Below are 20,824 nucleotides of genomic sequence, written 5' to 3'. Positions count from 1 at the left end.
CTGAATCTTCATGATCCCATGAGCCATATTTTGCAGATCAGGGCCCTAAGGGAGCAGGAGGCTGACAGGGCATTAAATTCTATTGTTGATGTGCTTCCATCTACGTCTCCTTGCATAGCACGCACCTACTTCTTTATAAAGGGGAGTGGGATTTGTGTCTATGGGACTTACATACTTACAATGCACATCTTTACTGTGAATTGTGGTTGGTAACATTACAAGTGTCCTTCTGACAGTCTGAGCAGTAAAACAAAATAAACCCCAAATATAAAATACCCATGTGTCCACACTAACCAATAAATAGTTCAGTGACTAAACAAGGCTGATTAGACACATCTCTCATACAGATTAATTCCAAACAATAGGTAGAGCTTCTTCCCTTCAAAGAGTATCTCTGGTGTGGCATATGCATAGTGTCTTCCTCCCTAAGAGAAAAATATGGAAAGAGGGAGAAAAAAAGGTAACTTTAATTACAGAAGCTTGACAGACCCAACCTCAGCCTAGTGATCAAGGTCAACATCATCAGTGATAAGTCAACTTCACAGTGTATGTACCCTTGATATGATCTGATGAGGAAAATACTTCCCCTCTGTGGTCTTCCTCCAAAAAACCCATAACCCAAGTCTAACCATGAGAAAAATATCAGACATACCCAACTGAGGAACAGAATGCAAAATACTAACCAGTACTCCTCAAAACGGTAAGGTCATCAAAACATGGGAAGTCTGAGAAACCGTCACAGCCAAGGGGTGCCTAGAGACTCCTGACAGTTATGTAATGTGATATCCTAGATGGGATCCTGGAAAAGAAAAAGAACATTAGATAAAAATTAAGGCAATATGAATAAAGTACAGACTTCAGTTGATCATAATGTATCCACATTGCTTCACTATCACAAATGTAATACAAACGTAAGACATAAGCAATGGCACAGTGAGTGCACTAGTACACAGGACTCCATGATCCTCTGTGAAATTTTTCTGGAATTTTCACACTTAATGGAGGTGTCTTCTTTCTGAGGATGATTCTAGTCAATCGTAAGCTCTCTCCAGTCTTCTCTTCTCTTCTCTACACATATTCCTGGACCCCACCTTTCCTTTTGACAAAGGTAGAGGCAAGCTTTTTGAAGATCAGGAATTTTTTCAGTAAAGGTAATTTAAACTTTTTATTATTTTATGTCTTCTGGTCCTATTGAAGTCATGAGGTGTATGTGGTTTTATTGTTCTTATTGTCAAATTCTATAGCTGTGCAAGAATCAGTTCAAGATTTAAATTTATAAGGACACCAGGAAACCATTTACCCCAGAAGTCTGGTGAATATATATCTATTTTGGGTACTCAGCTGGGGAATATTTTTCTAAGAATAATAAAAACTGGATGGTATGAAAATGGAAACCATTTATAAGGGGAAAATGTTGTATAACTTAAGTAAAACTTAACAGCAAATCAGAAAAATAAATATTAATTGTATGACAGCAAGTGGTGGATTTTCTTTATATAAGAAAAGTTCTTACAAAGCAATAAGAATAATCAGAAGAGCCCAAAAAATAGAGAGCAAAGGGCATGAAAAGGGGGTTCATAGGGGGAAAATGTTAACATCCCAATCAGTATGAAGATACCATCTCATTGATCATTAAACACAAATGTAAAAGTCATTTTGTCTCCATTCCATTTTCCTGAAGCATATTGAATTCATCTGCACTTTGTACACATTCTTCCCCTTCTTGGGCCTTAGTTCTCTCAACCGAAAATGAAGGACCTGGAGAGATTGTCTTTAAAGCCTCCACTAGTCCCTTCCACAATGAAAGAGGCTGAGAAATTCCACCACAGCCATTGTTCTGAATGTTATGAGATCATATTTAAAAACACAGGGAGATAACTGAAAAGAAAGAGAGTGGGAACTGAACACCCCACTGAGAAGAGCTGACCTGACAAATTTGCGGAAGATCATCTTAGCCAAACTGCTTCCATCCACACCATCTTCCCTGATTGACATTCCATCGATGCATTACCTTGCACTGTTCCATCACTCAAGAATGACAGTCTCATCCTGTGGACCACCCTTCAGGGTCCTCATCACAGGAAACCATCCATGTGACCTTGTCAGGAAGTCATCTTGACATCTTGACCATCTCAGCCTTGGACCCAACGTTGCTAGAAGCATTCTGTGACTTAGGAAGCCCTTCATCCTCCTCTCTGGGCCTCAGGTTTTCCATCATGAAGAGGTGGTTCATGATGATCTCAGAGTGTACTGTCTTGTTTGACCCTAGATGGAAGGCTGTTAAGCAGTAAAACTGCCAAGAGCTGATAAACACGGGGTCCATGTTTTGCCTCCGATCACTGGGGCCCTGAGAGTGATGACACTCATGAGAGTCCCCCTGTCCCTATTCTCAGTAGCACATACAAGTGCCTGGAGCTCCCCCTAACCTTTGCAGCAACTGCTCTATTGTTCTGCCTCAGGATGACCATAAAGGGCTGGGGTCTCCCACCTTCAGAGGGGAGCTCAGGGTTTGTGGAAGTAGGATGCAGGAATGTGAGTCTTCCCATGGACACTGAATGTTTTTATTGTCTGTTATTCCCACCAAGACACTGTGAATTGCTCAAATGGCATTTTTTGTGACCTTATAATGCCTGGAAGTCACAAATCCTCTCCTTCTTAACATCCTTCTGACTTCCTGCTCAGAGTTACTCCCATGGTCAGATCTGCCCATATTGAGCTCTAGGTGGTTTGGATTTTCAGAGAAAAAGGCTCAGGAACACCCACATGTTCTGGCCTTCTCTTCTATAGATGGTGTTACTGAGGTTCAGAGAGAGTGCAGAGCATCTCTAAGCCTAAGGGGATTGGCACAGAGGTCTGGGGGATAACAGTATTGCCTGCTTCTGGCATTCAGTAGGGAATCAAGATGAGAGGGTACCTGAAAGGAATATGAGTCTGGAGTCTGACTGGGGATGGAAAGGCTCTTTGCTCTGCCTGCTTACAGTCTCCCAGATGGGCTGAATTAGTGAAAATGGGGATAAAACCACTGTATACTTGGTCCAAGGTCATGTCTCCCCAGATGAGTCCCTCATCATGCTGTAAACCCCTATTTATTTGAATAAATAATTTCCCTTGAAATGAAAAATGATTGGAAAATAACAGCAGCTCCAGGGATCAGAAGATAAATGCTCAGGCATCTCTTGGCATCAGAGAAACTTGCACTTGAAATAATTTGATCAAATCAGCCAGTTCCATAGAATGATGGGAGACGGCTGGAACACTGGTCTGGACGATATGCAACCAGCTCTGATTTGCTGAGTGAAACTGGGAAAGGCACTTCTCCCCAAAGGCCTTTGAAGTTGGGATCAAGCAAAAGGGGAAAGTACATCTATCTACAGTCTTTTTGGTGTCCTTATGCCCTGAAGGGGTCATTGTTCAATCAGGTGCCAGAATCACCAGGGAGGCTGTGGGGGGCAGCAAAGTGCAACATGCTGGGTCTCATACCTCTTTATGAGGATGTGGGTTTCTGGCCCTGGCCTGGCCCCAGCACTCCTCAGACAAGCCTGTAGTTCTTAGTACCAGCAGCTCCCATTGCTTGGTAGGGAGAACTGAGACCCCTCAAATTAATCATCATTTTCATGTTTCCATGGGCATCCACAGGAATTTATCTTTCTATATGAACTTATGTACAGTGTTTAGAGTTCCTTGAGTAACCACCACTATTCTCACCACTCTCCAAAAATGGGGTTTAGAATACGTTACACTTAATGGATAAATTGAGCAGTAAAAAAGGAATCCAAAGAATCCAACTGGAAAGTGGACAGTGGACAGTTTTCCAAAGAGATGCACAAATAGCCAACAGGCACAGGAAAAGATGCTCCACATCACTAATCATCAGGGAAATACAAATTAAAATCACAGTGAGACATCACCTCTGAATGACTACTCTCAAAAACAAAAAGAGATAAATACAGGCAAGAATGTGAAAAGAAGGGAACCCTTGTGCACTGTTGGTGGAAATGTAAATTGGTGCAGCCACTATAGAAAACAGCATGAGGATCCTAAAAAATTAAAGGTAGAACTCCCATACGGTCCGGCACTCCTGCCTCTCGGCATATAACCAAAGGAGCTCAAAGCGCTATTTAGCAAAGATATCTGCACCCCACGGTCATTGCCGCAACATTCACAATAGCCAAGAAATGGAAAAAACCAAGTGTCCATCAATATGAACGGATGAAGAAAATGTGGTGCATGTATATAATGGAATAGTATTCAGCTACATAAAAAAGAATTTCTGCACTTTTGACACCATGGATGGACCTTAAGGGCAATATATTAAATGAAATAAGTCAGACAGAGAAAGTCAAACACTGCATGATTTCACTTACATTGAATCTAAAATCATCAAACCCATAGACACAGAGTAGAATGCTGGTAGCTAGGGGCTGAGGGTGGAGGAAATGGGGAGATGTTGGTCAAAGGATACAAATTCCCAGCTTTAGGACGAATACATCCTGGGGATCTGATATACGACATGCTGACTATAGCTAACAATATTTTGTTGTATCTTGGAAAGTTGCTGTGAAAGTAGAACTTTATAAATGGTAATCTTGTGATTACCATTTAAAAAAATGGTAATCATGTGAGTGTAGAATGTGTTAACTATCCTTATTGTGATAAACATTTTACAGTATGCAAGTGTATCAAATCATCACATCACACACCTTAAGCTTAATGTTACATGCCAATTTATTTCAGTAGAGCTGTGGAAAGAGACAAAATAGAACAAATAAATAATACCTTCACCATATAGAATGTCTCCATTCAGAAGCACATTCTTTATTATTCAAGTCTTTTTCATGTGTCACACGGACAATTGCTTAGATTTCATTTTTAACATTCTATCTGTCTCTTGTAAGTTTTATTTGTGGAATGTTATAATTCTGTTGATATTATAGGTGGGATATTTTTTTCTGTTCCATTTTCTGGTTATTGCTAGTTTACAATAAAAATAGGATTTAATCATAACTTAGTGTGACTTTGTGCTGTTCCTGAACTCTAATGGTTTCACTGTTAAAAAATTACAGGCATGTGTAGAATATGCATCTGAGAGGTTTCTTAAGAATAATAAATAAGACATACGGATAATATTCTTAGTATAGAACTTGGAATAGAGAAAACACTAAATGCATAAAGTATTTTTACCGCCAATGGTGTGTTTTGCATTAGGCCAGAAGCCCAGGCACTGCTCTCACCTGTCTCCAAGTTCCCTGGTATTACGGCTCTAGCACAGTGCAGCCAATCCCCTGCACAAGGGGAAAGCCCCGGCCTGTGGGCTTCTGGAAGGGGCTAAGGGGCACTGTGCTCTCTGTTCTCTAACCCAAGCTTCTGCCCCTGCCTCCACTCACAACACACACACAGAGTGTTCAGGGCCAGAACATCAGGGCTAGACTGTACTTCCAGAACAATTACATCCAAGCCCCTCAGATTGAATAGACAACTGAGACTCAGAGAGGGAAAGAGATTTGTCTGAGGTCTCCCAGCAAGTGGGGAGGCTAAGCTGGGGCTAGAACTCAGGTGCCCTGAACGCCATGTCTGAGCTCTCTCAGCCCCATGCAGAATGGTCCTTGTCCTGCAGCTCTGACCTTCCCTGAACTTCCCTGAGTAAAGGCAGAGGGGCAGGTGGGCCAACAGCAGAGCCCTGAGGTCATTCAAGGGTGCTTGCCCCATGCCTCCAGGCGCTTCACCACTCGAGTCTGCCCCTTGACCATCTTGGGTGTCTCCCAGAACACTGCTCACACTAAAGGTCCAGGACTTGGTGTGTCTTGCCTCCTCATTCACTTCTTACAATAGAAAGCTGCCCAAGGACAGCGGCTGGCCCAAAGGGATGGTGTGCTAATGGGGCAGCTCGGGCACCCCCAGGTGACATGCTTCACGGCAGGGGTTGCCAGCCTCTGTCCTTCTAAGTCTTCTTCGGAAGATAGAAATCCCAGGGAGACATTAAAGGAAAAGAAGGAGGGAGCTCCAGGTTTAGCAACCAGGACTGGGTGGTCACACTGGCAGGGCTGACAATAGCCAGACCAGGACTGGGACCAGTCGGAAAGGAAAAGAAATGGCCTCCAGTTCACGCAACATTTTGTCTTCTATTTCCCTGGCCTGAGGCCAAAGGCAAAGTTTCCAACTTCCATTTCCTGGTGAAACGGAGACTCCAGCTCCTGTGACTGTCACTGGATGTCTAATACTAAGACCAATGGGTTTCTTGTTCCTGTCCCTGCTGACTTCACACACCAGGAGCAGCTCCCATGCATCCTCCCTCTCCACGGGGAAAGAGGGAGTCCCAGCTCCACACCATCTCCCAGGATCGTCCAGGGGCCCAGAAGTCATAGGAGCCAGAAGCCAACAGAGCAGAAGTGGTATTTATTGGAAATTCGATGAGACCAGCAGGCCAGGCTGGGCACGCTGGGTGAGAGGGAGAATGAGCAGTGTGGCAGGGGGGAGTGCCACTGGGACCAGGGCTTATGGCCCTGGAGGCGTCACAGGTGCAGCAAAAACACGCTCCACCTGGCAGGAGAGAAGACAGGCAGAGACACGGCTCAGCGGGTCGGCGCACTCAGAGGCAGTGGGAGGCAGGATCGAGTCCACGGGCCACCCTTTGTGGGATCCGGGTGATAGCCTCCAAGACCCGGTCAGTCTCTCCATCACCTCCCTGTATCCTCTCTCCCACCGACCTGGGTTCTTTCCCCAGCGCTTGGCCTTCTCTGTGCCCTCAGGGTCACCTCCTCCTCCCTGGTCTCACCTCATTGGGGGTGCAAGCAGGCCAGCCCACAGGGGCCCACACAACATTTCTTGGCCCCTGGGCACTCAGCGTCACTCTGACACCTGTTGGGGGGATTTAGCATGGCACAGCGGATCAGAATGTTGGGGCAGGAGCCTGGCTTAGTGGAGACTGGAGACCTAATGGAGACTTCCCGTCGACCTTGGTCTTTGACGGGATCTCGGCTTGTAAACGCATCTTGTCCTGTGACCAGAACGTGGTTGCTGCCGGTGTCTTGGCCTTTAGAAGGAACTGTTGAAAGAAGCAAAGCGCCCACGTTTAGACCCGGTGTGCCTGCTTCAACTATCCAGTCCTTCTTGTGGGTCCAGCCACTGTTCCCTGCAGGGTCCCAAACCATGACCTGAGATGGGGAGGGTTGCCAGGGCTAGCTCAGGTCTTTGCTCTTGGAAGGCTGCCCTGGGCTTTGGGGAACATGTCCACAGGACCACCATTCCCTCAGGTGTATGTTTCCTCCCCCTCCCTCCATTCCAAGTCCTGGGCTATCAGGAGCCATGCCAGGCTAGAGTGACTCCCAGGGGTGAAGGGACACACGGTCATCTCTGAGGAAACCTAGTGGAGGGAAAAGAGCCCCAAGATACACAGCAGGAGACCCAGGCTCCAGGCTCCATCCTACTCTGGCGCTTGCCTGCACACTCGCCAGCCCTCCCTACGGCTCCGTGACGTCCCGAGGAAAGGGGGGTCTTCAAACTACATGGTTTCTGTGGACCTGTTGGTTCATAACCTCCTTGTAAAGGGCTGGTTACTCAGGTGCTTTTATGGGGCAGACAGGCAGAGAGCAGGCCCCACGCCCATGACCCAGATTCCTGGCCTCCTCACTTCACTGCCCGGTCTGCACAGGTACCCACACCCTAGGCAACAGTGCCTCTTTCTCAACAATCCTGATCTCTTGGTTCCGGGACGAAGTCCGCTGGGCAACTTCCCTCCCTCTCTGAGCACGGTGCAAGCTGCTGTTTAGGCTGAAGCGTGGGCCCCAGCTCTGCCATGCCACAGGCTGCCCCTGACAGCCTCCCCTCAACCCAGCCAGTCCCAGCAGGCCACATGTCCGCTCACCTCCTGTGACAGCTGCCTGTGCCACCAGAGTCACAAAGACGACACCCAGGAGGGACAGCCCCAGGACCAGGGAGCTGCTGGGCCTCATGCTGTCAGGAAGGCGTAAGGCTAGGCGCCGCCGAGGCCAACCCCAGTTTTATGCAGCCCAGCTTGGCCCGGGGGCAGGGGCGGGTCTGTGGTTTTACAGGGACAAGACCTACATTTACTTAGTTTTACCAGGAAACATTCACCCCCATCCTGGGAGGGACCTTGGGGCTTTCCCCGGATGGTTAGTCAAACGGAGAAGTAACAGAGGTTGTGCTGCATTTCCCCTGAACACCTTGGCAGCTGTCCCATCTGCTCACAGAGAAGCAGGCGGGCTGGCCTGCAGCAGCAACACCATCACATCCTTCATATCCAGGCAGAATATGAAGCCCAGAGGAGGAACCAACCCAGGCCACTCGGCGAGTCAGCGGCGGGTCTGGGGCTCTGACCGGAGAGCCAGGGTGCTCTCTCGCCTCTGCCCCTGCAGGGCCCAGCAGACCTGCCCTAACAGGGTGTCCCTCCCAGAATCAAGCTGGGCTCTTCTTTCCTTCTCTTTTCCTCCTCCCCTATCCCCCAGAAAAACTCTCAAAAACAAATCTGCCTTGAAAGTCTAGGGCCTGACCGCTGCCTTTGTTGTATCACACGTGGTCCCTGAGGTGCAGCAGGAAGGCAGGAGGGAGCATGGGTGATGCCCTCGCAACAGCAGTGAAAGAGAGAAACCCACAAGGTGGACATCTACAGCATATATACATAAGCTTTATATACGTATATATACAGACGCTTTCCTCCTTAGAACAGCTCTGTTTCTTCTGAAGAACTCTTCCTTTTTTGTACCATCAACTTAGGAGTCCCATGGGGAAGGCTGATCACGAAAGCCTGGTGCCGGTCCTGGGTGGCGGGTGGGGTGTGTGTGTGTCCTGGCGGCTGCGTCTTAGGCCTACTGAAGCCCTTTGTACAAATGGACACTGAGCAGAGGGGGGGAGTCTCTCCTTTGGGTAAAGGTGTTAGAAATGAATCTAATACACTGAGAGAAGCAGAGAAAAGAGGGCAAGAGAATTCTGATGGTCCAGCCAGTCCTTCATTCCCCTTTACCCTGAGACCAGCTCTTCCCACACCCTTCCCACGGTTGGGTTATGACCCAATAAATTGGCTTTCTGCCTAAGCTAGCCTGAGTTAGCCTTTTGTCATGGCTACCAAAGTCGAGAGTAATACAAATTGATACCCAAAAGCTGGGTGTGCCACAGACAGAACCTGAATTGCGGAAGTGATGTAGCTGAGTTCAGAGTGAGCAAAGAAAGCTGACTAACTACTGAATAGAAAACAGGTTCATTCAATCTGCCTCCTTTGTCTCTTGGGACTCAGACCGCATGCCTACCAATGTTGAAACATTAGGGAGATAGAAACAAATGTCAGCAAGTTCGAGTCTGGGCCACTTAAAAAATGCTCATTGCCAAATAAATCACACAAACAAAAAAGTGTGCGGAACATACCTATATTCGTTCCAGAATATTACTGAAATGGGCAGTGCGTATTCAGCTGCCAGGTGAAGGAGAATATTTCCTGTGTATGTGCCCTATTGATCCGTGCTCCTCTCCAATTGCTCCCATCTCCCTCCTCCCCAGAGGTAACTACTTTCCTGGATTCTCTGCTACCTTGCCCATTTTTACATTAGGTCGTGTATCTTTTTCTCACTGATTTGTAGAGAAAAGAAACTCTCACGCAGTACTAGTAAGAGTCCACCCTGGTGCGATCTAGTTTAAAATCAGTCTGGAATCATGCTAGTGAAGTTAAACATGTGCACAATCTATAAGCCAGCAATTATACTCCTAAGTATATACTTAAGACTAAGTTTACCAGGATGCATCCACAGAAGTGTTCAAAAAAGTACTATTTCTAATAATGAAACACTGGAAACACCCCACATTACCACTAACACCAATAAAAAAAAAAGGATTAATATGTTAAGGTGTATTAATATAATTAGACATCATTCAATTGTAAATACAGAAATATAGCCATTTATATTTATATGTAAATATATTTATAACATTTATAAATATAAATACAGTCACAATGTGACTCTCATTTAAATGATGTTGAATGAAAAATGTTAAGTCTTGAAAGAAAATATTTAGAGTTATATGCTTGTTATAAGTCTCAAAACCAAGAGTAATAATAGGTTGTATTGTAAAACTCAAAAAGAGATAAATAAAAATGAGGAGACTATAAAAATGACATTCAGGATAGTTAGTGGTTAACTCTGGAAGTAAGGGAAGAACTATTTTGGATGGGTGAGATGCACTTGGGTTGGCTTAAGTTTTGGGTTATTGGTAATGTTCTATTCCTTCGGTTGACTGTTGATTTCATGTGTGTGTGTGTGTGTGTGTGTGTGTGTGTGTGTGTGTGTGTGTGTATTTTAAAGATTCCCAATAAATCATTTATGGACTACCTTAGCTTTCTATAAACCCACATGCTGCACTCTTGGGTTGTTTCCAATCTTTTGCTATTACAAACCATGCTACATGTGGCCAAGAAAAGTAGGACAGAAGGACTGGGAGATGTAGAGAGAAAAGAAAAAGAAATTGCATCAGGGAGAGAAGGTGTATTTATGAGAGAGGGTATCATCTTGAACTGCTGGAGCAATGTGTCTAAGCCGCAATGGCCGATGTTTCAAACTAGTGCCTAAGAATCAGAAAAAATCTATGTAGCAAACTGCCTGTTACTGTAGCAGCAGAGGAGGGAGCCCTTGAGCTAAAAGATACTCCTTCCAACAGCTAGTCCCGTGAAAAACCAACTAATTTTAAAAATAAGAAAGAAATATGGAAATCACACAAATCATACAAAAAGCCTATTTTTAAAAAGGAGAAATGAGTAGCAAATCTTAAAAGACAACAGGGTAAAGCTTGTTTAATTAACACTCTCATAGAGAAACAATAAAAAGAAAAAAAATTCTCCTTATAAGAACTCTTAGCATCTGCTTTCCTACAGTGTTAACTAGTCACCCTGCTGTATGTTACATCCTTAGGAATAAATATTTATTTCATCACTGGAAATTCATGCCTTTTGACCACCTTCCTCCAATCGCTCCCATGGTAACCATTAGCCTGATCTCTTATTCCATGATTTGATGGGGGGTTTTTTGTTTGTTTGTTTAGATTCCACATATAAGTGAAATTCCATAGCACTTGTCTTTCTCTGAAGTTGACTTTTTTGATTGAACTTTTTGGGGGTTGGTTCCCTGTGGTGAGTAGAGGTGGGAAGCTGAGGCTGAAGAGTGGGGGTGGGCAAACAAGGAGTCGATGCCTCTTCTTGCCCCTCCAAGAAGACACAAGCCCGTCCCTTGGCCCCACCCCTTCCCTTTCTCCAGGCCAGAGGGAAGGAGGCAAGCTGGGCTGGGCTAGAACTTTGACAGCAGGGCAGCTTCCGGTCCAAGTCAGGACCAGTGCCTGACCTCCAGGCCTGGCAAATTAAAAGGTACCATAAGTGGCAACTGTGATTCCTACTGTTAACATTATCTATGTCTCAGGCTCTGTACCAAATACAGCATATGCACTGTCTCAGTAACTCTACTAACCTTCTAGGTGGCACTATTTTTCCCAGTTCTGCAAACATATAGCTGAGAGAAAGGTTAAATAATTACAAGAATTCTCTGGCCAAAAGTAATTCATATTATTAAATACTAGCAACAACTAGTTAGAAAACCTAGTAGTAAAAAAAAAATCCCTATTCAACATTATCAAAATACATACAATACCGACAAAGAAATGCATCTAGAAATGTACAGTTTTCCTGAAAAATAAAAAACTATAAAACTTCACTAAATGGCATTTTTAAAAAGATCCGAAAAAATAGACTGAAATTTTCCACAATAAAAAAATATCTTTCAAAGATATGCTCTTCTTAAACAGGGAGCCTCCACAAGATAAAGATGGCCATCTTGGCCAACATCTTTATGCCTTAAATATTATCACAATAAAAATCCAATGGGTTTTTGCAGCCCTCAATGAAATCATTGATTCAAGTGATGATCATCCACCAAAAATCATTAGGTGGGAATCTGAGATCGGATAGTTGACTGGGTGCCATATTATCACCCCACAGTCTATTTGCTCTTATAAGTAGGAAAACATGCTTCTACAGTGGAAGTATTTGCAGACACCACCTAAAATGCATTAACCTATTTTTACCACACTAAAAGTGGGTTGGTGAAACCCTAGTTCCTCCTGAGGTGATGTGATATGAAGCCCACAGCATCACCTGTGAAGTGTTCCTGACACCTGAACTTGACATGACAGTTGACCTTGAACCTCATCAAGCCTCTAGAGCTAATGTTCATCTATGGGAAATATGAAAGATAAAGAAGCAAAGTTCTCATAAAATTCTCCTAAATGAAGTTACCAACAGGATACTAGAATTTCAAAAGTAACATCAGCTCATAGAATATAAGGTCCTTCTTCTCCTGAGAGCTTAGAAGACAGCATGAGTGATTCAAGTTAAGCCCAAGAAGAACTTCCTGTTTGTGAGAGTTGTCCTGGACTGGAATATCCTCTTCCTTTCTCAGAGTCAGATGAGGTAATGCCTTGTTTCCTAGGCCCAGGAACTGAATGGGGATCCTGGGGAGGCAATGACATAAGTCCCAGCTAGTTGGCAATTAATTGTGCATCCTCGAGCCAGCCTCCTACTGTATCTGACCTACAGTTTCCTCATTTCTCAAATGGGAGGGTGGAGAGGATGGCCTTGATCTTCTCCAGTCCTGATAAGGTATTATGGTTAGTGGGGTTTCTATTTGGGGCTCCTTAGGACCAGGAACCCCAGCTGCCTCTAACACCCAATGCAGGAAGGAGCCAAATGATGTGAAAATTAAGATGGGGTCTTGGCTAAGATGATCTTTTGCTCATGATCTGTTAGTCCAGGAAAGGGGTCCTAGAAGCCACCTAGATCTGCTGTGACCAGCCACCTTGGTGTACCAATACCTGTGCTCCATCCACCAGACCGCTGGGCCAGCCCCACATGGAGGGCAGTTCTACCAGGTGCCTCTAGAGGTGATCTCACCAAAGGTGGGGAGCTCTCTGCCTCCATCCACGGGAACCCAAAAGGAGAGGCCAGGGCTGGCCTTGCTGATGGCCACAGCCTGGGCCAGCCTTCTCCAGCAGGGAGCTCTGACCCTAAGCCAAATACTTCCTAGACATCCAGAACTCTGCAAGCCCCTCCTTGCCATTTACGGCTGACTATGATCCCCTGCCTGAGTCGTTGCTGGGGCTTCAAGATCTTAGAGAGCCAGGAAAAGGAGTATCAGACTCAACAATCTTCACCGTTTACACAAATGAGAAAAACCGAGGTCCGAAGAGGGAGAAGACTTGCCCAAGATCACAGCCCAAGTCAGCAATACGGGCAGAACTGGATCCTAATCCCCAACACCCAGAACCAGTCCCCACCCATCTCCATTCTTGCACAAACACCCTTGCTCTGAGGCTCTTGGGCAGCAGGTGGGGTCAGAACAAGGCAGACAGGTGTCACTCTGTCCACCTTCTCTCCTTCCTCCCCTTACCCAACCGCTCTAGTCTCTCTGGGGCCGCAGGTGGTAATTTAGAGGCCCCTGGGCCTGACCTTATTTGGTGCTGGCAGCAGAAACATGACGGCCCAGAGTTTCCTCTTGGTGGCCCTCCTGGCTCTGGGGATCCAGCTGCCTGCTGCCTCGGGCACGAGGAAGGGAGGTGAGTTTGGGAAGGGGCCAGGTGGTTCCCATCTGTGGGGAGAGTAGGGTTTGGGGGAGACAGAAATGCAGTGCCTGTGTGTGTGGGGCAATGGAAGCCTGCTTCTTAGTGCTTCCAGCAGCCAGTGTTTTGTTTGTACATCTGTGCCTGTTCTTGGGCCTGTGTCTGTGCTGTAAATGTCTTGCTGCCAGTTTCTGAGTGCTTGTCTGAGCCTGTCTGCGTGTCGGCGTGTGGGAGTGTGTGCACCTGACTCCGCGTACACGTGCACCCGTGTGGTGGCTCCTCTGCGTCAATCTGTCCGCACATGTATACTTAGGTCTGACTTAGGCAGATGTGTGTGCCTGAGCCCATGTGCCTGTATGTGAGGGGTCACATGTCTTGTCCCTCTGGGGGGGGGAGCGAACCGGCCAGTCCCTGCTCTTCCCTGTCTCCACGGAGGTGGCTGGATCTGTGAGTCTGTGTGGCAGGAAGAAAAACCAAGGCGTCCCTCCCCTCAACTTGCCACTTTCCTCCACTGCTGACAGCCAGGCAGATGTCTCCCGGGAGAAGAGGCCCTTTCTGTCATCTTCTGTGGCCAAGAAGCCCAGGCCTGGTCTGGCCCCGGCCCCTCTGTGGCTGTCCTCAGTTCCTCCCTCCCCGCCAGCCCAGTCTGTGGAAGGGACTCCGGAATTGAGGAGCAAGTGTGGCTTCTGGGACCTGGGATCTGTGGGGAGGAAGCTCTACCTTCTCTTCTCCCCCACCTCCTCCACAAGGCCAGGGAAGCTGGGCTGCTGGAGTGGCTAGACAGGTGCCTCCCCACCTGGGCGAGGCCTCTGCCTCCATCCCATTCTAAGGCTGGAACACTTTGACCTACATACGTCTGTGAAGCCCGGGCCCTTCCTTGAGGGGAGGTGACAGTAATGGGGACAGGTCCCTTCCTCCACAGGGGAGCAGTTCCCTGCATCCTCTCTGCCCCTCCAGCCTAACATACGCCCTCCTGAGAGGCAGGGCTCTCCTCTGAGGCATGAGCTGTTTTGGGGAGGAGAGTACTCAGAGACCTGCGGACTGAGGAGGCAAGGATGCTGGCAAGCTCCGAGGCGAGACTCTGTGCTGGCTGTGATTCATACGCCATCACCACATTCCTCCTCATTGAGATGCTGTGGGATCAGGACGATTTTTATCCCCATTTTGCAGATGGGGAAACCAGGGCTCAATGGGATACCACTTGACTTAGGCCAAAGACTGACTCTGAGTTAGAGTCAAGGGTGGCATTTGAGTGCAGGTCTTTGGAATCAGGAAGATTCACCCTCCCAACTTGTAAAATGAGGTTTCATGCCTCTTTCTCAGGAGTAAATGGTGTCCTGAGGAGTAGGACCTGGCACACAGTAAGTGCAGCCTAAGTGGGTGACTCAGGAACTGCTGGGGGCACAGGAAGAGAACACCCCCCATACCCAGCCGAGCTGCCCAGAGGTGGGAGCTGGTGCCTGCTTGGAGCCTCTCGTGGCCCAGTGGTACGGCTGCTCTCCCACCCAGTTCACATACACCTCCACCCCCAACTGTCCCTAATTCTCTCCTGGGAGACATCTGTCTGGCTGTCAGCAGAATTTCAGGCAATGGAGGAAAGTGACAGAGCTGAGGGGAGGGAAATTTGGTTTATTGCCTGTGGAGGCCCAAGGACCTCTGTTTATACAACCCCCCACAACACACACTCAAATCTATGTCTGGGTGCCTCTGATATAAAGAGGTTGGCACAGTCCCTTTTAAATACTAAGTACCTAACAAATGTTTTCAGTGGTCATATTGTATTAGTGAATAACCTATGTCTATGTAGCTCTGTGCATAGAATTGTGTGTGTATGATGTATGCATATTTATATCTCTGTTCATACTCATACATATAATATACATTTATATATATGACAGTGTCTGAGAGTGTGCATAATTTCTGTGTATGTATATTTACATGTGTAGGCATGCATATATGACAGTAGGCCTGTACATTTCACTATGTATATATGTCCCAATTCATATGTACATGTATGACTATCTGTGTTCATACATATATATAACTATCTTGTATAGGTCTGGATGTGTGCGTCTGTGTGTACACACACACACACACACATATATATATATATATAGATAGATCAAACTGTATGAAATTGCTACTCTTATAGACAAAAAAAATTGAGTATCAGCAACTTCATATGGTTAAGCCCACAGATAACTCTGTGTATACATCTAAGTTTGTGTTTGCACATTTGAGTGTTTATAAGCGTCCATGTCTGTGTGTATCAATATATATATTTGACTCTATCTGGGAATGGTTCTCTTGTTCTCTGAGTCTACATATCCGTGAGACATGCACGTCCCATACGGCTGTTGGTGTGTGTGTGTGTGACATGCACTATGAGCGGTGAACCTGGCTCTGGACGGCAGGTTGGGATGGGCAGATAACCCACCAGGCCCTCTTGCACTGCCCTGCACACCCTAGGTTTCTCTTCCCACCACCACACTGTTGCTGCCACAACTCTCCCCTTGAAATGTCTGTTCTCATCCCCTCTTCCTGTCCTCAAGGCTCAGCTCCCAGCCCCTCCTCCCAGAAGCTCTCCTGGCTCTGAGCTGACCTGCTCTGCTCCACCCCACTTTGAGTTCAGGCAGCTCCCCTCCTTAAGGCCTGAGCATCTCAGGCCAGGACTGCACTCTGACCCCAGAGTCTCCCGGGGCCCCTCTCATGCCCAGCCTGGGGAGGGGCTTATCAGAGTAGGGGGCTTCCTCACAGGCTAAGCTGCTCTTTCCCCAGCAGGGGACAGCATTTCAGTGCAAGCCAACCCCATCAAACAACTGAAACTGACTTTGAGCAAGTACTGTGCGGGCAAGGTGCCTACTATGTGTGCTGTGCGGCCAGCATCAGAACAGGGATGGAGGGGAAAGCTGGGCACAAGGTCCCAGTACTGGTTCCAGCTGCCGCTGGGGGCTCCTGAACCTTTTCTCAGATGAGAGACTGAAGTGAAGGCCAGGACCAGTCCCCACACCCAGGGTTCAGTGGCGGCCAGAGCAGAGGCACGTGGAGGTCGGCAGGAGCACTGCCCTGGGAGACGAGGGCTCAGAACTGTTGTGCGTCTGGGCAATCACTGCCCCTCTCAGGCCTTTCCCTCTAAATGGAGGACCATACTGAGGAAGCCTTCTGCGTCACATCTAGAAGCGGCCCGAAATCCTAATGAGAAGAGGGTCTAGGCAAGCTCTGATATAGGACGCCCTAGAGCCCCTCAGAGGACCACCTCTAAGGCCTAGTTGACAGAGGCCCCTGAAACAGTGCCGCTTGCACAGCGGCGAGCACCATGGAGGTGTGGCCGACTGGCCTGTGTGACCGTGTGGCAGGCTGGCAGCAGCGCGCACACCTGTGATGCCGGATCTCCCTTTAAAACCCTTTCTCTCAAATAGGCAATGAGCCTCTAGTGTTTTGCACCAAGGGCTGTCCTTCAGCCTGATGGTGAGCAAAGCAGGCAGGGGGTCCAGTCTCATAGCCTCCAGCCAAGTGGGAGAAGCAGATAAATAGATGCAGATTCACAAACTCTGAAGGGAAGGTCCTTTGGGAGTGTGTAGGGGTGGGGTGGGGGCTGACCTGGTTAATGTGCAGTCAGAGAAGTAAGGCCTGCTGAGGAGGTGGTGTTCCAGCTGAAACGGGACCGACGGGTGTAGGAGAGAGCTCCAGGCCCAGGGCACAGCAGCAGCAGGCACCTCAAAGAGCAGCGGCGTGCAGTGGGTCAGGAGCCCCCACATGCGAGGACTGCAGCAGATGAGACCAGAGAGCCGGCAGGGCCCAGAGCAGCCACAGCGTTGCTGGCTCAGGAGGAGATTTTGCACTGTGCTTTTTCCTAGCGTGTATGTCTTCTGAGTCTCAAACCACCCCTGAGAGGAAGGAGTTCAGCTTCCCATTTCACAGACAGAAAACTGAGGCTTGCAGTCAACAAGAACTTGCCAGCTATGTGCAACAAGAAGGATGGTCCTTCAGAGCATTACACTAAGTGAAATCAGTCAAACAGAAAGACAAATACCACATGACCTCACTTCCACAGATACAGAGAACAGACTGGTGGTTGACAAAGGCATGGGGTTGGGGGTGAGTGAAATGGGTGACAGGGGTCAAAAGGTACAGACTCCCAGTTATAAAATAAGTAAGGCCTGGGAATGCGATGTACCCCATGGCGACTAGTTAATAATACTGTACGGTATATTTGAAAGTTGCTGAGAGTAGATCTTAAAAGTCCTCATCGCACACAAAAAATGTGTAACCATGTGTGGTGACAGATGTGAACTAGACCTACTGCAGTGATCATTTCGCGACATACACAAATGTGACATCACTAAGCTGTACATGTAACATGAATATAACATTTGTCAATTACACTCAATAAAAATGTTACGTGAGAAATAAATAAATAAAAGCAAGTCCACCCGAAAAATCAGTAAATAAATAACTTGCCAAAGGGCAGGCGAGAAAGGGGTGGGGAACTCACCAGGTCAGCGCCTATGATGTCACTCTGCACGACTTGGGGGGGCTCTCTTACAGAGAAACCTGGGGCCTGCCCGCCGGATGATGGGCCCTGCTTAGTGGCGCCCGATCAGTGTGTGGACGACAGCCAGTGTCCATTAAAGATGAAGTGCTGCTACCACGCTTGCTTCCGCCAGTGTGTCCACAAGGTCTCAGGTAGGTGCCCCTCGCCGCCCTGCTGAGTGCCCACGCCCCATGGCCCAGGCCAGGCACAGGCAGGGCTCACCAAGGCCCTGTGTTGCAGTGAAGCAGGGCAGCTGCCCCCAGGACCGACTGCGCTGCCTCAGCCCTGTGCAGCATCTGTGCCACAAGGATGCAGACTGCTCTGGCACCAAACGATGCTGCCTCAGCGCCTGTGGCCGGGACTGCAGAAACCCTACCAGAGGTACGGCTCCCCCACGCCCCAGCCGGGGTCTTCCCCTCTCTGAGCCCCAGCTCAGATCTCCTTCCAGGTCATCAAGCTTAACAGCCCGTCTTCCCCTGGGCCTCCCGTGGCCAGAACTGGGAAGTGGATGGGGTGGGAGGGTCCTGTTAGGAAGATGGAGGAATGGGTCTCTTACTGAACCTGCTGTGTCACCTGGACCACAGGTGAGCTGCAGTTTGCCCTTGCAGTAAGGAGGGTGGGGAGCCCTGCCCTTAGTGGACCCCAGCGCTGAGATGATGGAGTCTGGGTTGGCACATAGCCCAGAATCCAGAGCCCTATTAGGGGAGGAGATTCATCCTTTCTTCTCTCTCCTTAGGCTGATTCTGGTTTCGGATCCATGGCTCCAAGCATCGGGGTGGGATTCCCAGCAGGAAGACATGGTGATGGGGAGCCCAGGACCTGCCACCCAGACAGTACCACTTCTGCCTGCTGCAGTTCCAACCCTCCGAAAAATCCTCATCTGCGGTCACTTCCCCTACAGCCCATCCAGCCCTGGTTTCTCCTCCTGGGCCCAAGGTCCATACCCAAACCTCAAAGGACTCCTATCGCCCTGTCCACTGCCACACTGAGCTTCTTGCCCTTCCTAACACCTACTTTCATATCTCTCTGTACAGGTGTTTCTTCCACCTAAAATGCCTAATTCAGGGGGACCCTCTTTGGAGTCCTGGGCCCTCCCCCAGGCAGCCCACCCACCCAGAATGTATGTTCCAAACACAAGTCTATTTAAATACTCCCACCACTGTTTGCACCATACCTGCAGAATAGCATCATGACAGCTGTGTATTTCCTGTCCTACTATTTATCCAATGTTTGTCTTCCAATGGACTCACTTTTGTATATAAATAAATTTATTTCAAAGGAAAAACTTGAAACCACTACTATAAATTGGATAAGCAGGAACACTTGCCACAGAGATTATGAAATTATAAATGCAAGTACTGTGAAAACAGCTGAGTTCCACTCAACTGAATCATGTCAGATTCAACATTGTATGATGCTGCATCCAGGTAACCCCTCAGGTCGTCTCAAATTGCTCCACATTTTGGGAAATGTTGCTTGAACAGCTGGGATGCCATTATTTATGGGAGGGTCTGTCTCCACCATTGGGTGGTACTTTATTTGCCTTAATTTCTCAAGGGCCTGGTCTGTATTCAGGGCCTAATGGGGGGAGGGGGGATTAATGAGGGAATGACAGCCAGCCACCGCAAGGGACATTCCTGGACCCAGGCAGCCAGATTCCTGACTGTCCCATTTACCCAGGACTTGCTTTGAGGAAGGGTACGAGGCAGGCAGACAGCTGCCTGCTTTATGTGCTGGGCCTCCTCTTGTGCCCTGGTAGACTCTGGGGCTGGGTGGCCAGCCTTGGAGGTGAAGTTGGGAATCATGGGTCTACTTCCCTTGTTCCCTTGACCTGGCAGTGTGGTCAGAGGTGAGTCACCTTCCAGGCTTCTCTTTGCCCTGTTGGAAGATGGAAAGAATTTTACTTCCTTCCTCATTGCCATAGCCTTTCTCGTGGGATTCAGTGCCTGAACTCGAAAGCAGCAAATGTGAATTATATGGCTACAAGGGCAGGCCTGGGAGAGAAGGAAAACAATCTGGGGGTCACTGACTTCCTCTGAGCTTGGAATTTCCCTTCCTCTTTCTGAGCCTCTGTTTCCCCATCTATCAGCTCAGGAGGTTAACACGAATAATACAGAACATTGTACTGCCTGCCCCGATTTCTTCTTTTCTCCCCACCCTTCCCATGGCTTCCCAGGGGGAGAGTATACATCCCTCGCTCAGTGATTTGGGGCCTGGACCTCAGACTTGTTTTGGCTAATGGGATGTGGGCGCAAGTGCCAGTTTCAAGGCATGAAACTTCTTGGAGCTTCTGTCCTCTGCGTGACAAGAGCTGGTCCAGAAGCCACTGGTCTCAGGATGAAAGACACCTGGGGCAGCTGTCCCAGCCAGTCCTTAAACTTGCAAGAGGGAAATAAATGTTTGTGATAGGAAGCTGGTGAGATTTAGGAGTTGCTGTTACAAATTTATAGCAGTAAGAGCTTATCTAACAGATAGATTGCTACTTTTCAGCAAATGCTCACTCTATGCCACACACTTTAAAGCTTTGTTTCATTCATCCATCCTAAAACCCCGAGAAATGTGGGAATTGTTATTCCCATTTGACATGAAGAAACAGTGGCTCTAAAATAAGTGACTTATCCAGTTAAGAGGTGAAGTAACCAGGATGAAACCGTATTATTTCCTCCTTAGGTATTAATACAATCAGTA

At 47.7% G+C, this 20,824-nt stretch overlaps 2 protein-coding genes across 2 annotated transcripts; one reads left to right on the top strand and one right to left on the bottom strand.

Moving 5' to 3' along the window:
• Window positions 1-6,378: 6,378 nt before the first annotated feature.
• PI3 (peptidase inhibitor 3) lies at window positions 6,379-8,021 on the bottom strand. The gene is made up of 3 exons (XM_036902176.2): window positions 7,862-8,021; window positions 6,773-7,042; window positions 6,379-6,537 (listed from the first exon to the last, which is right to left on the bottom strand). The coding sequence occupies exons 1-2, from the start codon at window positions 7,947-7,949 to the stop codon at window positions 6,774-6,776; spliced, it is 357 nt and encodes a 118-aa protein (XP_036758071.2). The 5' UTR covers window positions 7,950-8,021; the 3' UTR covers window positions 6,379-6,537; window position 6,773.
• Window positions 8,022-13,356: 5,335 nt separating this feature from the next.
• On the top strand, window positions 13,357-19,273 carry WFDC5 (WAP four-disulfide core domain 5). Its single transcript, XM_036902177.2, has 4 exons — window positions 13,357-13,599; window positions 18,151-18,288; window positions 18,377-18,517; window positions 18,873-19,273. The coding sequence occupies exons 1-4, from the start codon at window positions 13,518-13,520 to the stop codon at window positions 18,875-18,877; spliced, it is 366 nt and encodes a 121-aa protein (XP_036758072.1). The 5' UTR covers window positions 13,357-13,517; the 3' UTR covers window positions 18,878-19,273.
• Window positions 19,274-20,824: the final 1,551 nt, after the last annotated feature.

The sequence above is a fragment of the Manis pentadactyla genome, chromosome 5, assembly GCF_030020395.1.
Source record: "Manis pentadactyla isolate mManPen7 chromosome 5, mManPen7.hap1, whole genome shotgun sequence".
Lineage (NCBI taxonomy): Eukaryota > Metazoa > Chordata > Mammalia > Pholidota > Manidae > Manis > Manis pentadactyla.
The sequence above is the reverse complement of the archived record's forward strand: the minus strand, read 5'-3'. Positions and strand labels throughout refer to the sequence as shown.

Bases quoted from the DNA above. Each gene is read 5' to 3' on its own strand.
- PI3 (XM_036902176.2), bottom strand. From the start codon at position 7,949: ATGAGGCCCAGCAGCTCCCTGGTCCTGGGGCTGTCCCTCCTGGGTGTC. The intron at 7,043-7,861 runs GTGAGCGGACAT...TTCTTTCAACAG, and splicing joins ACAGGCAGCTGTCACAGGAG to TTCCTTCTAAAGGCCAAGAC.
- WFDC5 (XM_036902177.2), top strand. From the start codon at position 13,518: ATGACGGCCCAGAGTTTCCTCTTGGTGGCCCTCCTGGCTCTGGGGATC. The intron at 13,600-18,150 runs GTGAGTTTGGGA...GCTCTCTTACAG, and splicing joins CTCGGGCACGAGGAAGGGAG to AGAAACCTGGGGCCTGCCCG. The intron at 18,289-18,376 runs GTAGGTGCCCCT...CCTGTGTTGCAG, and splicing joins GTGTGTCCACAAGGTCTCAG to TGAAGCAGGGCAGCTGCCCC.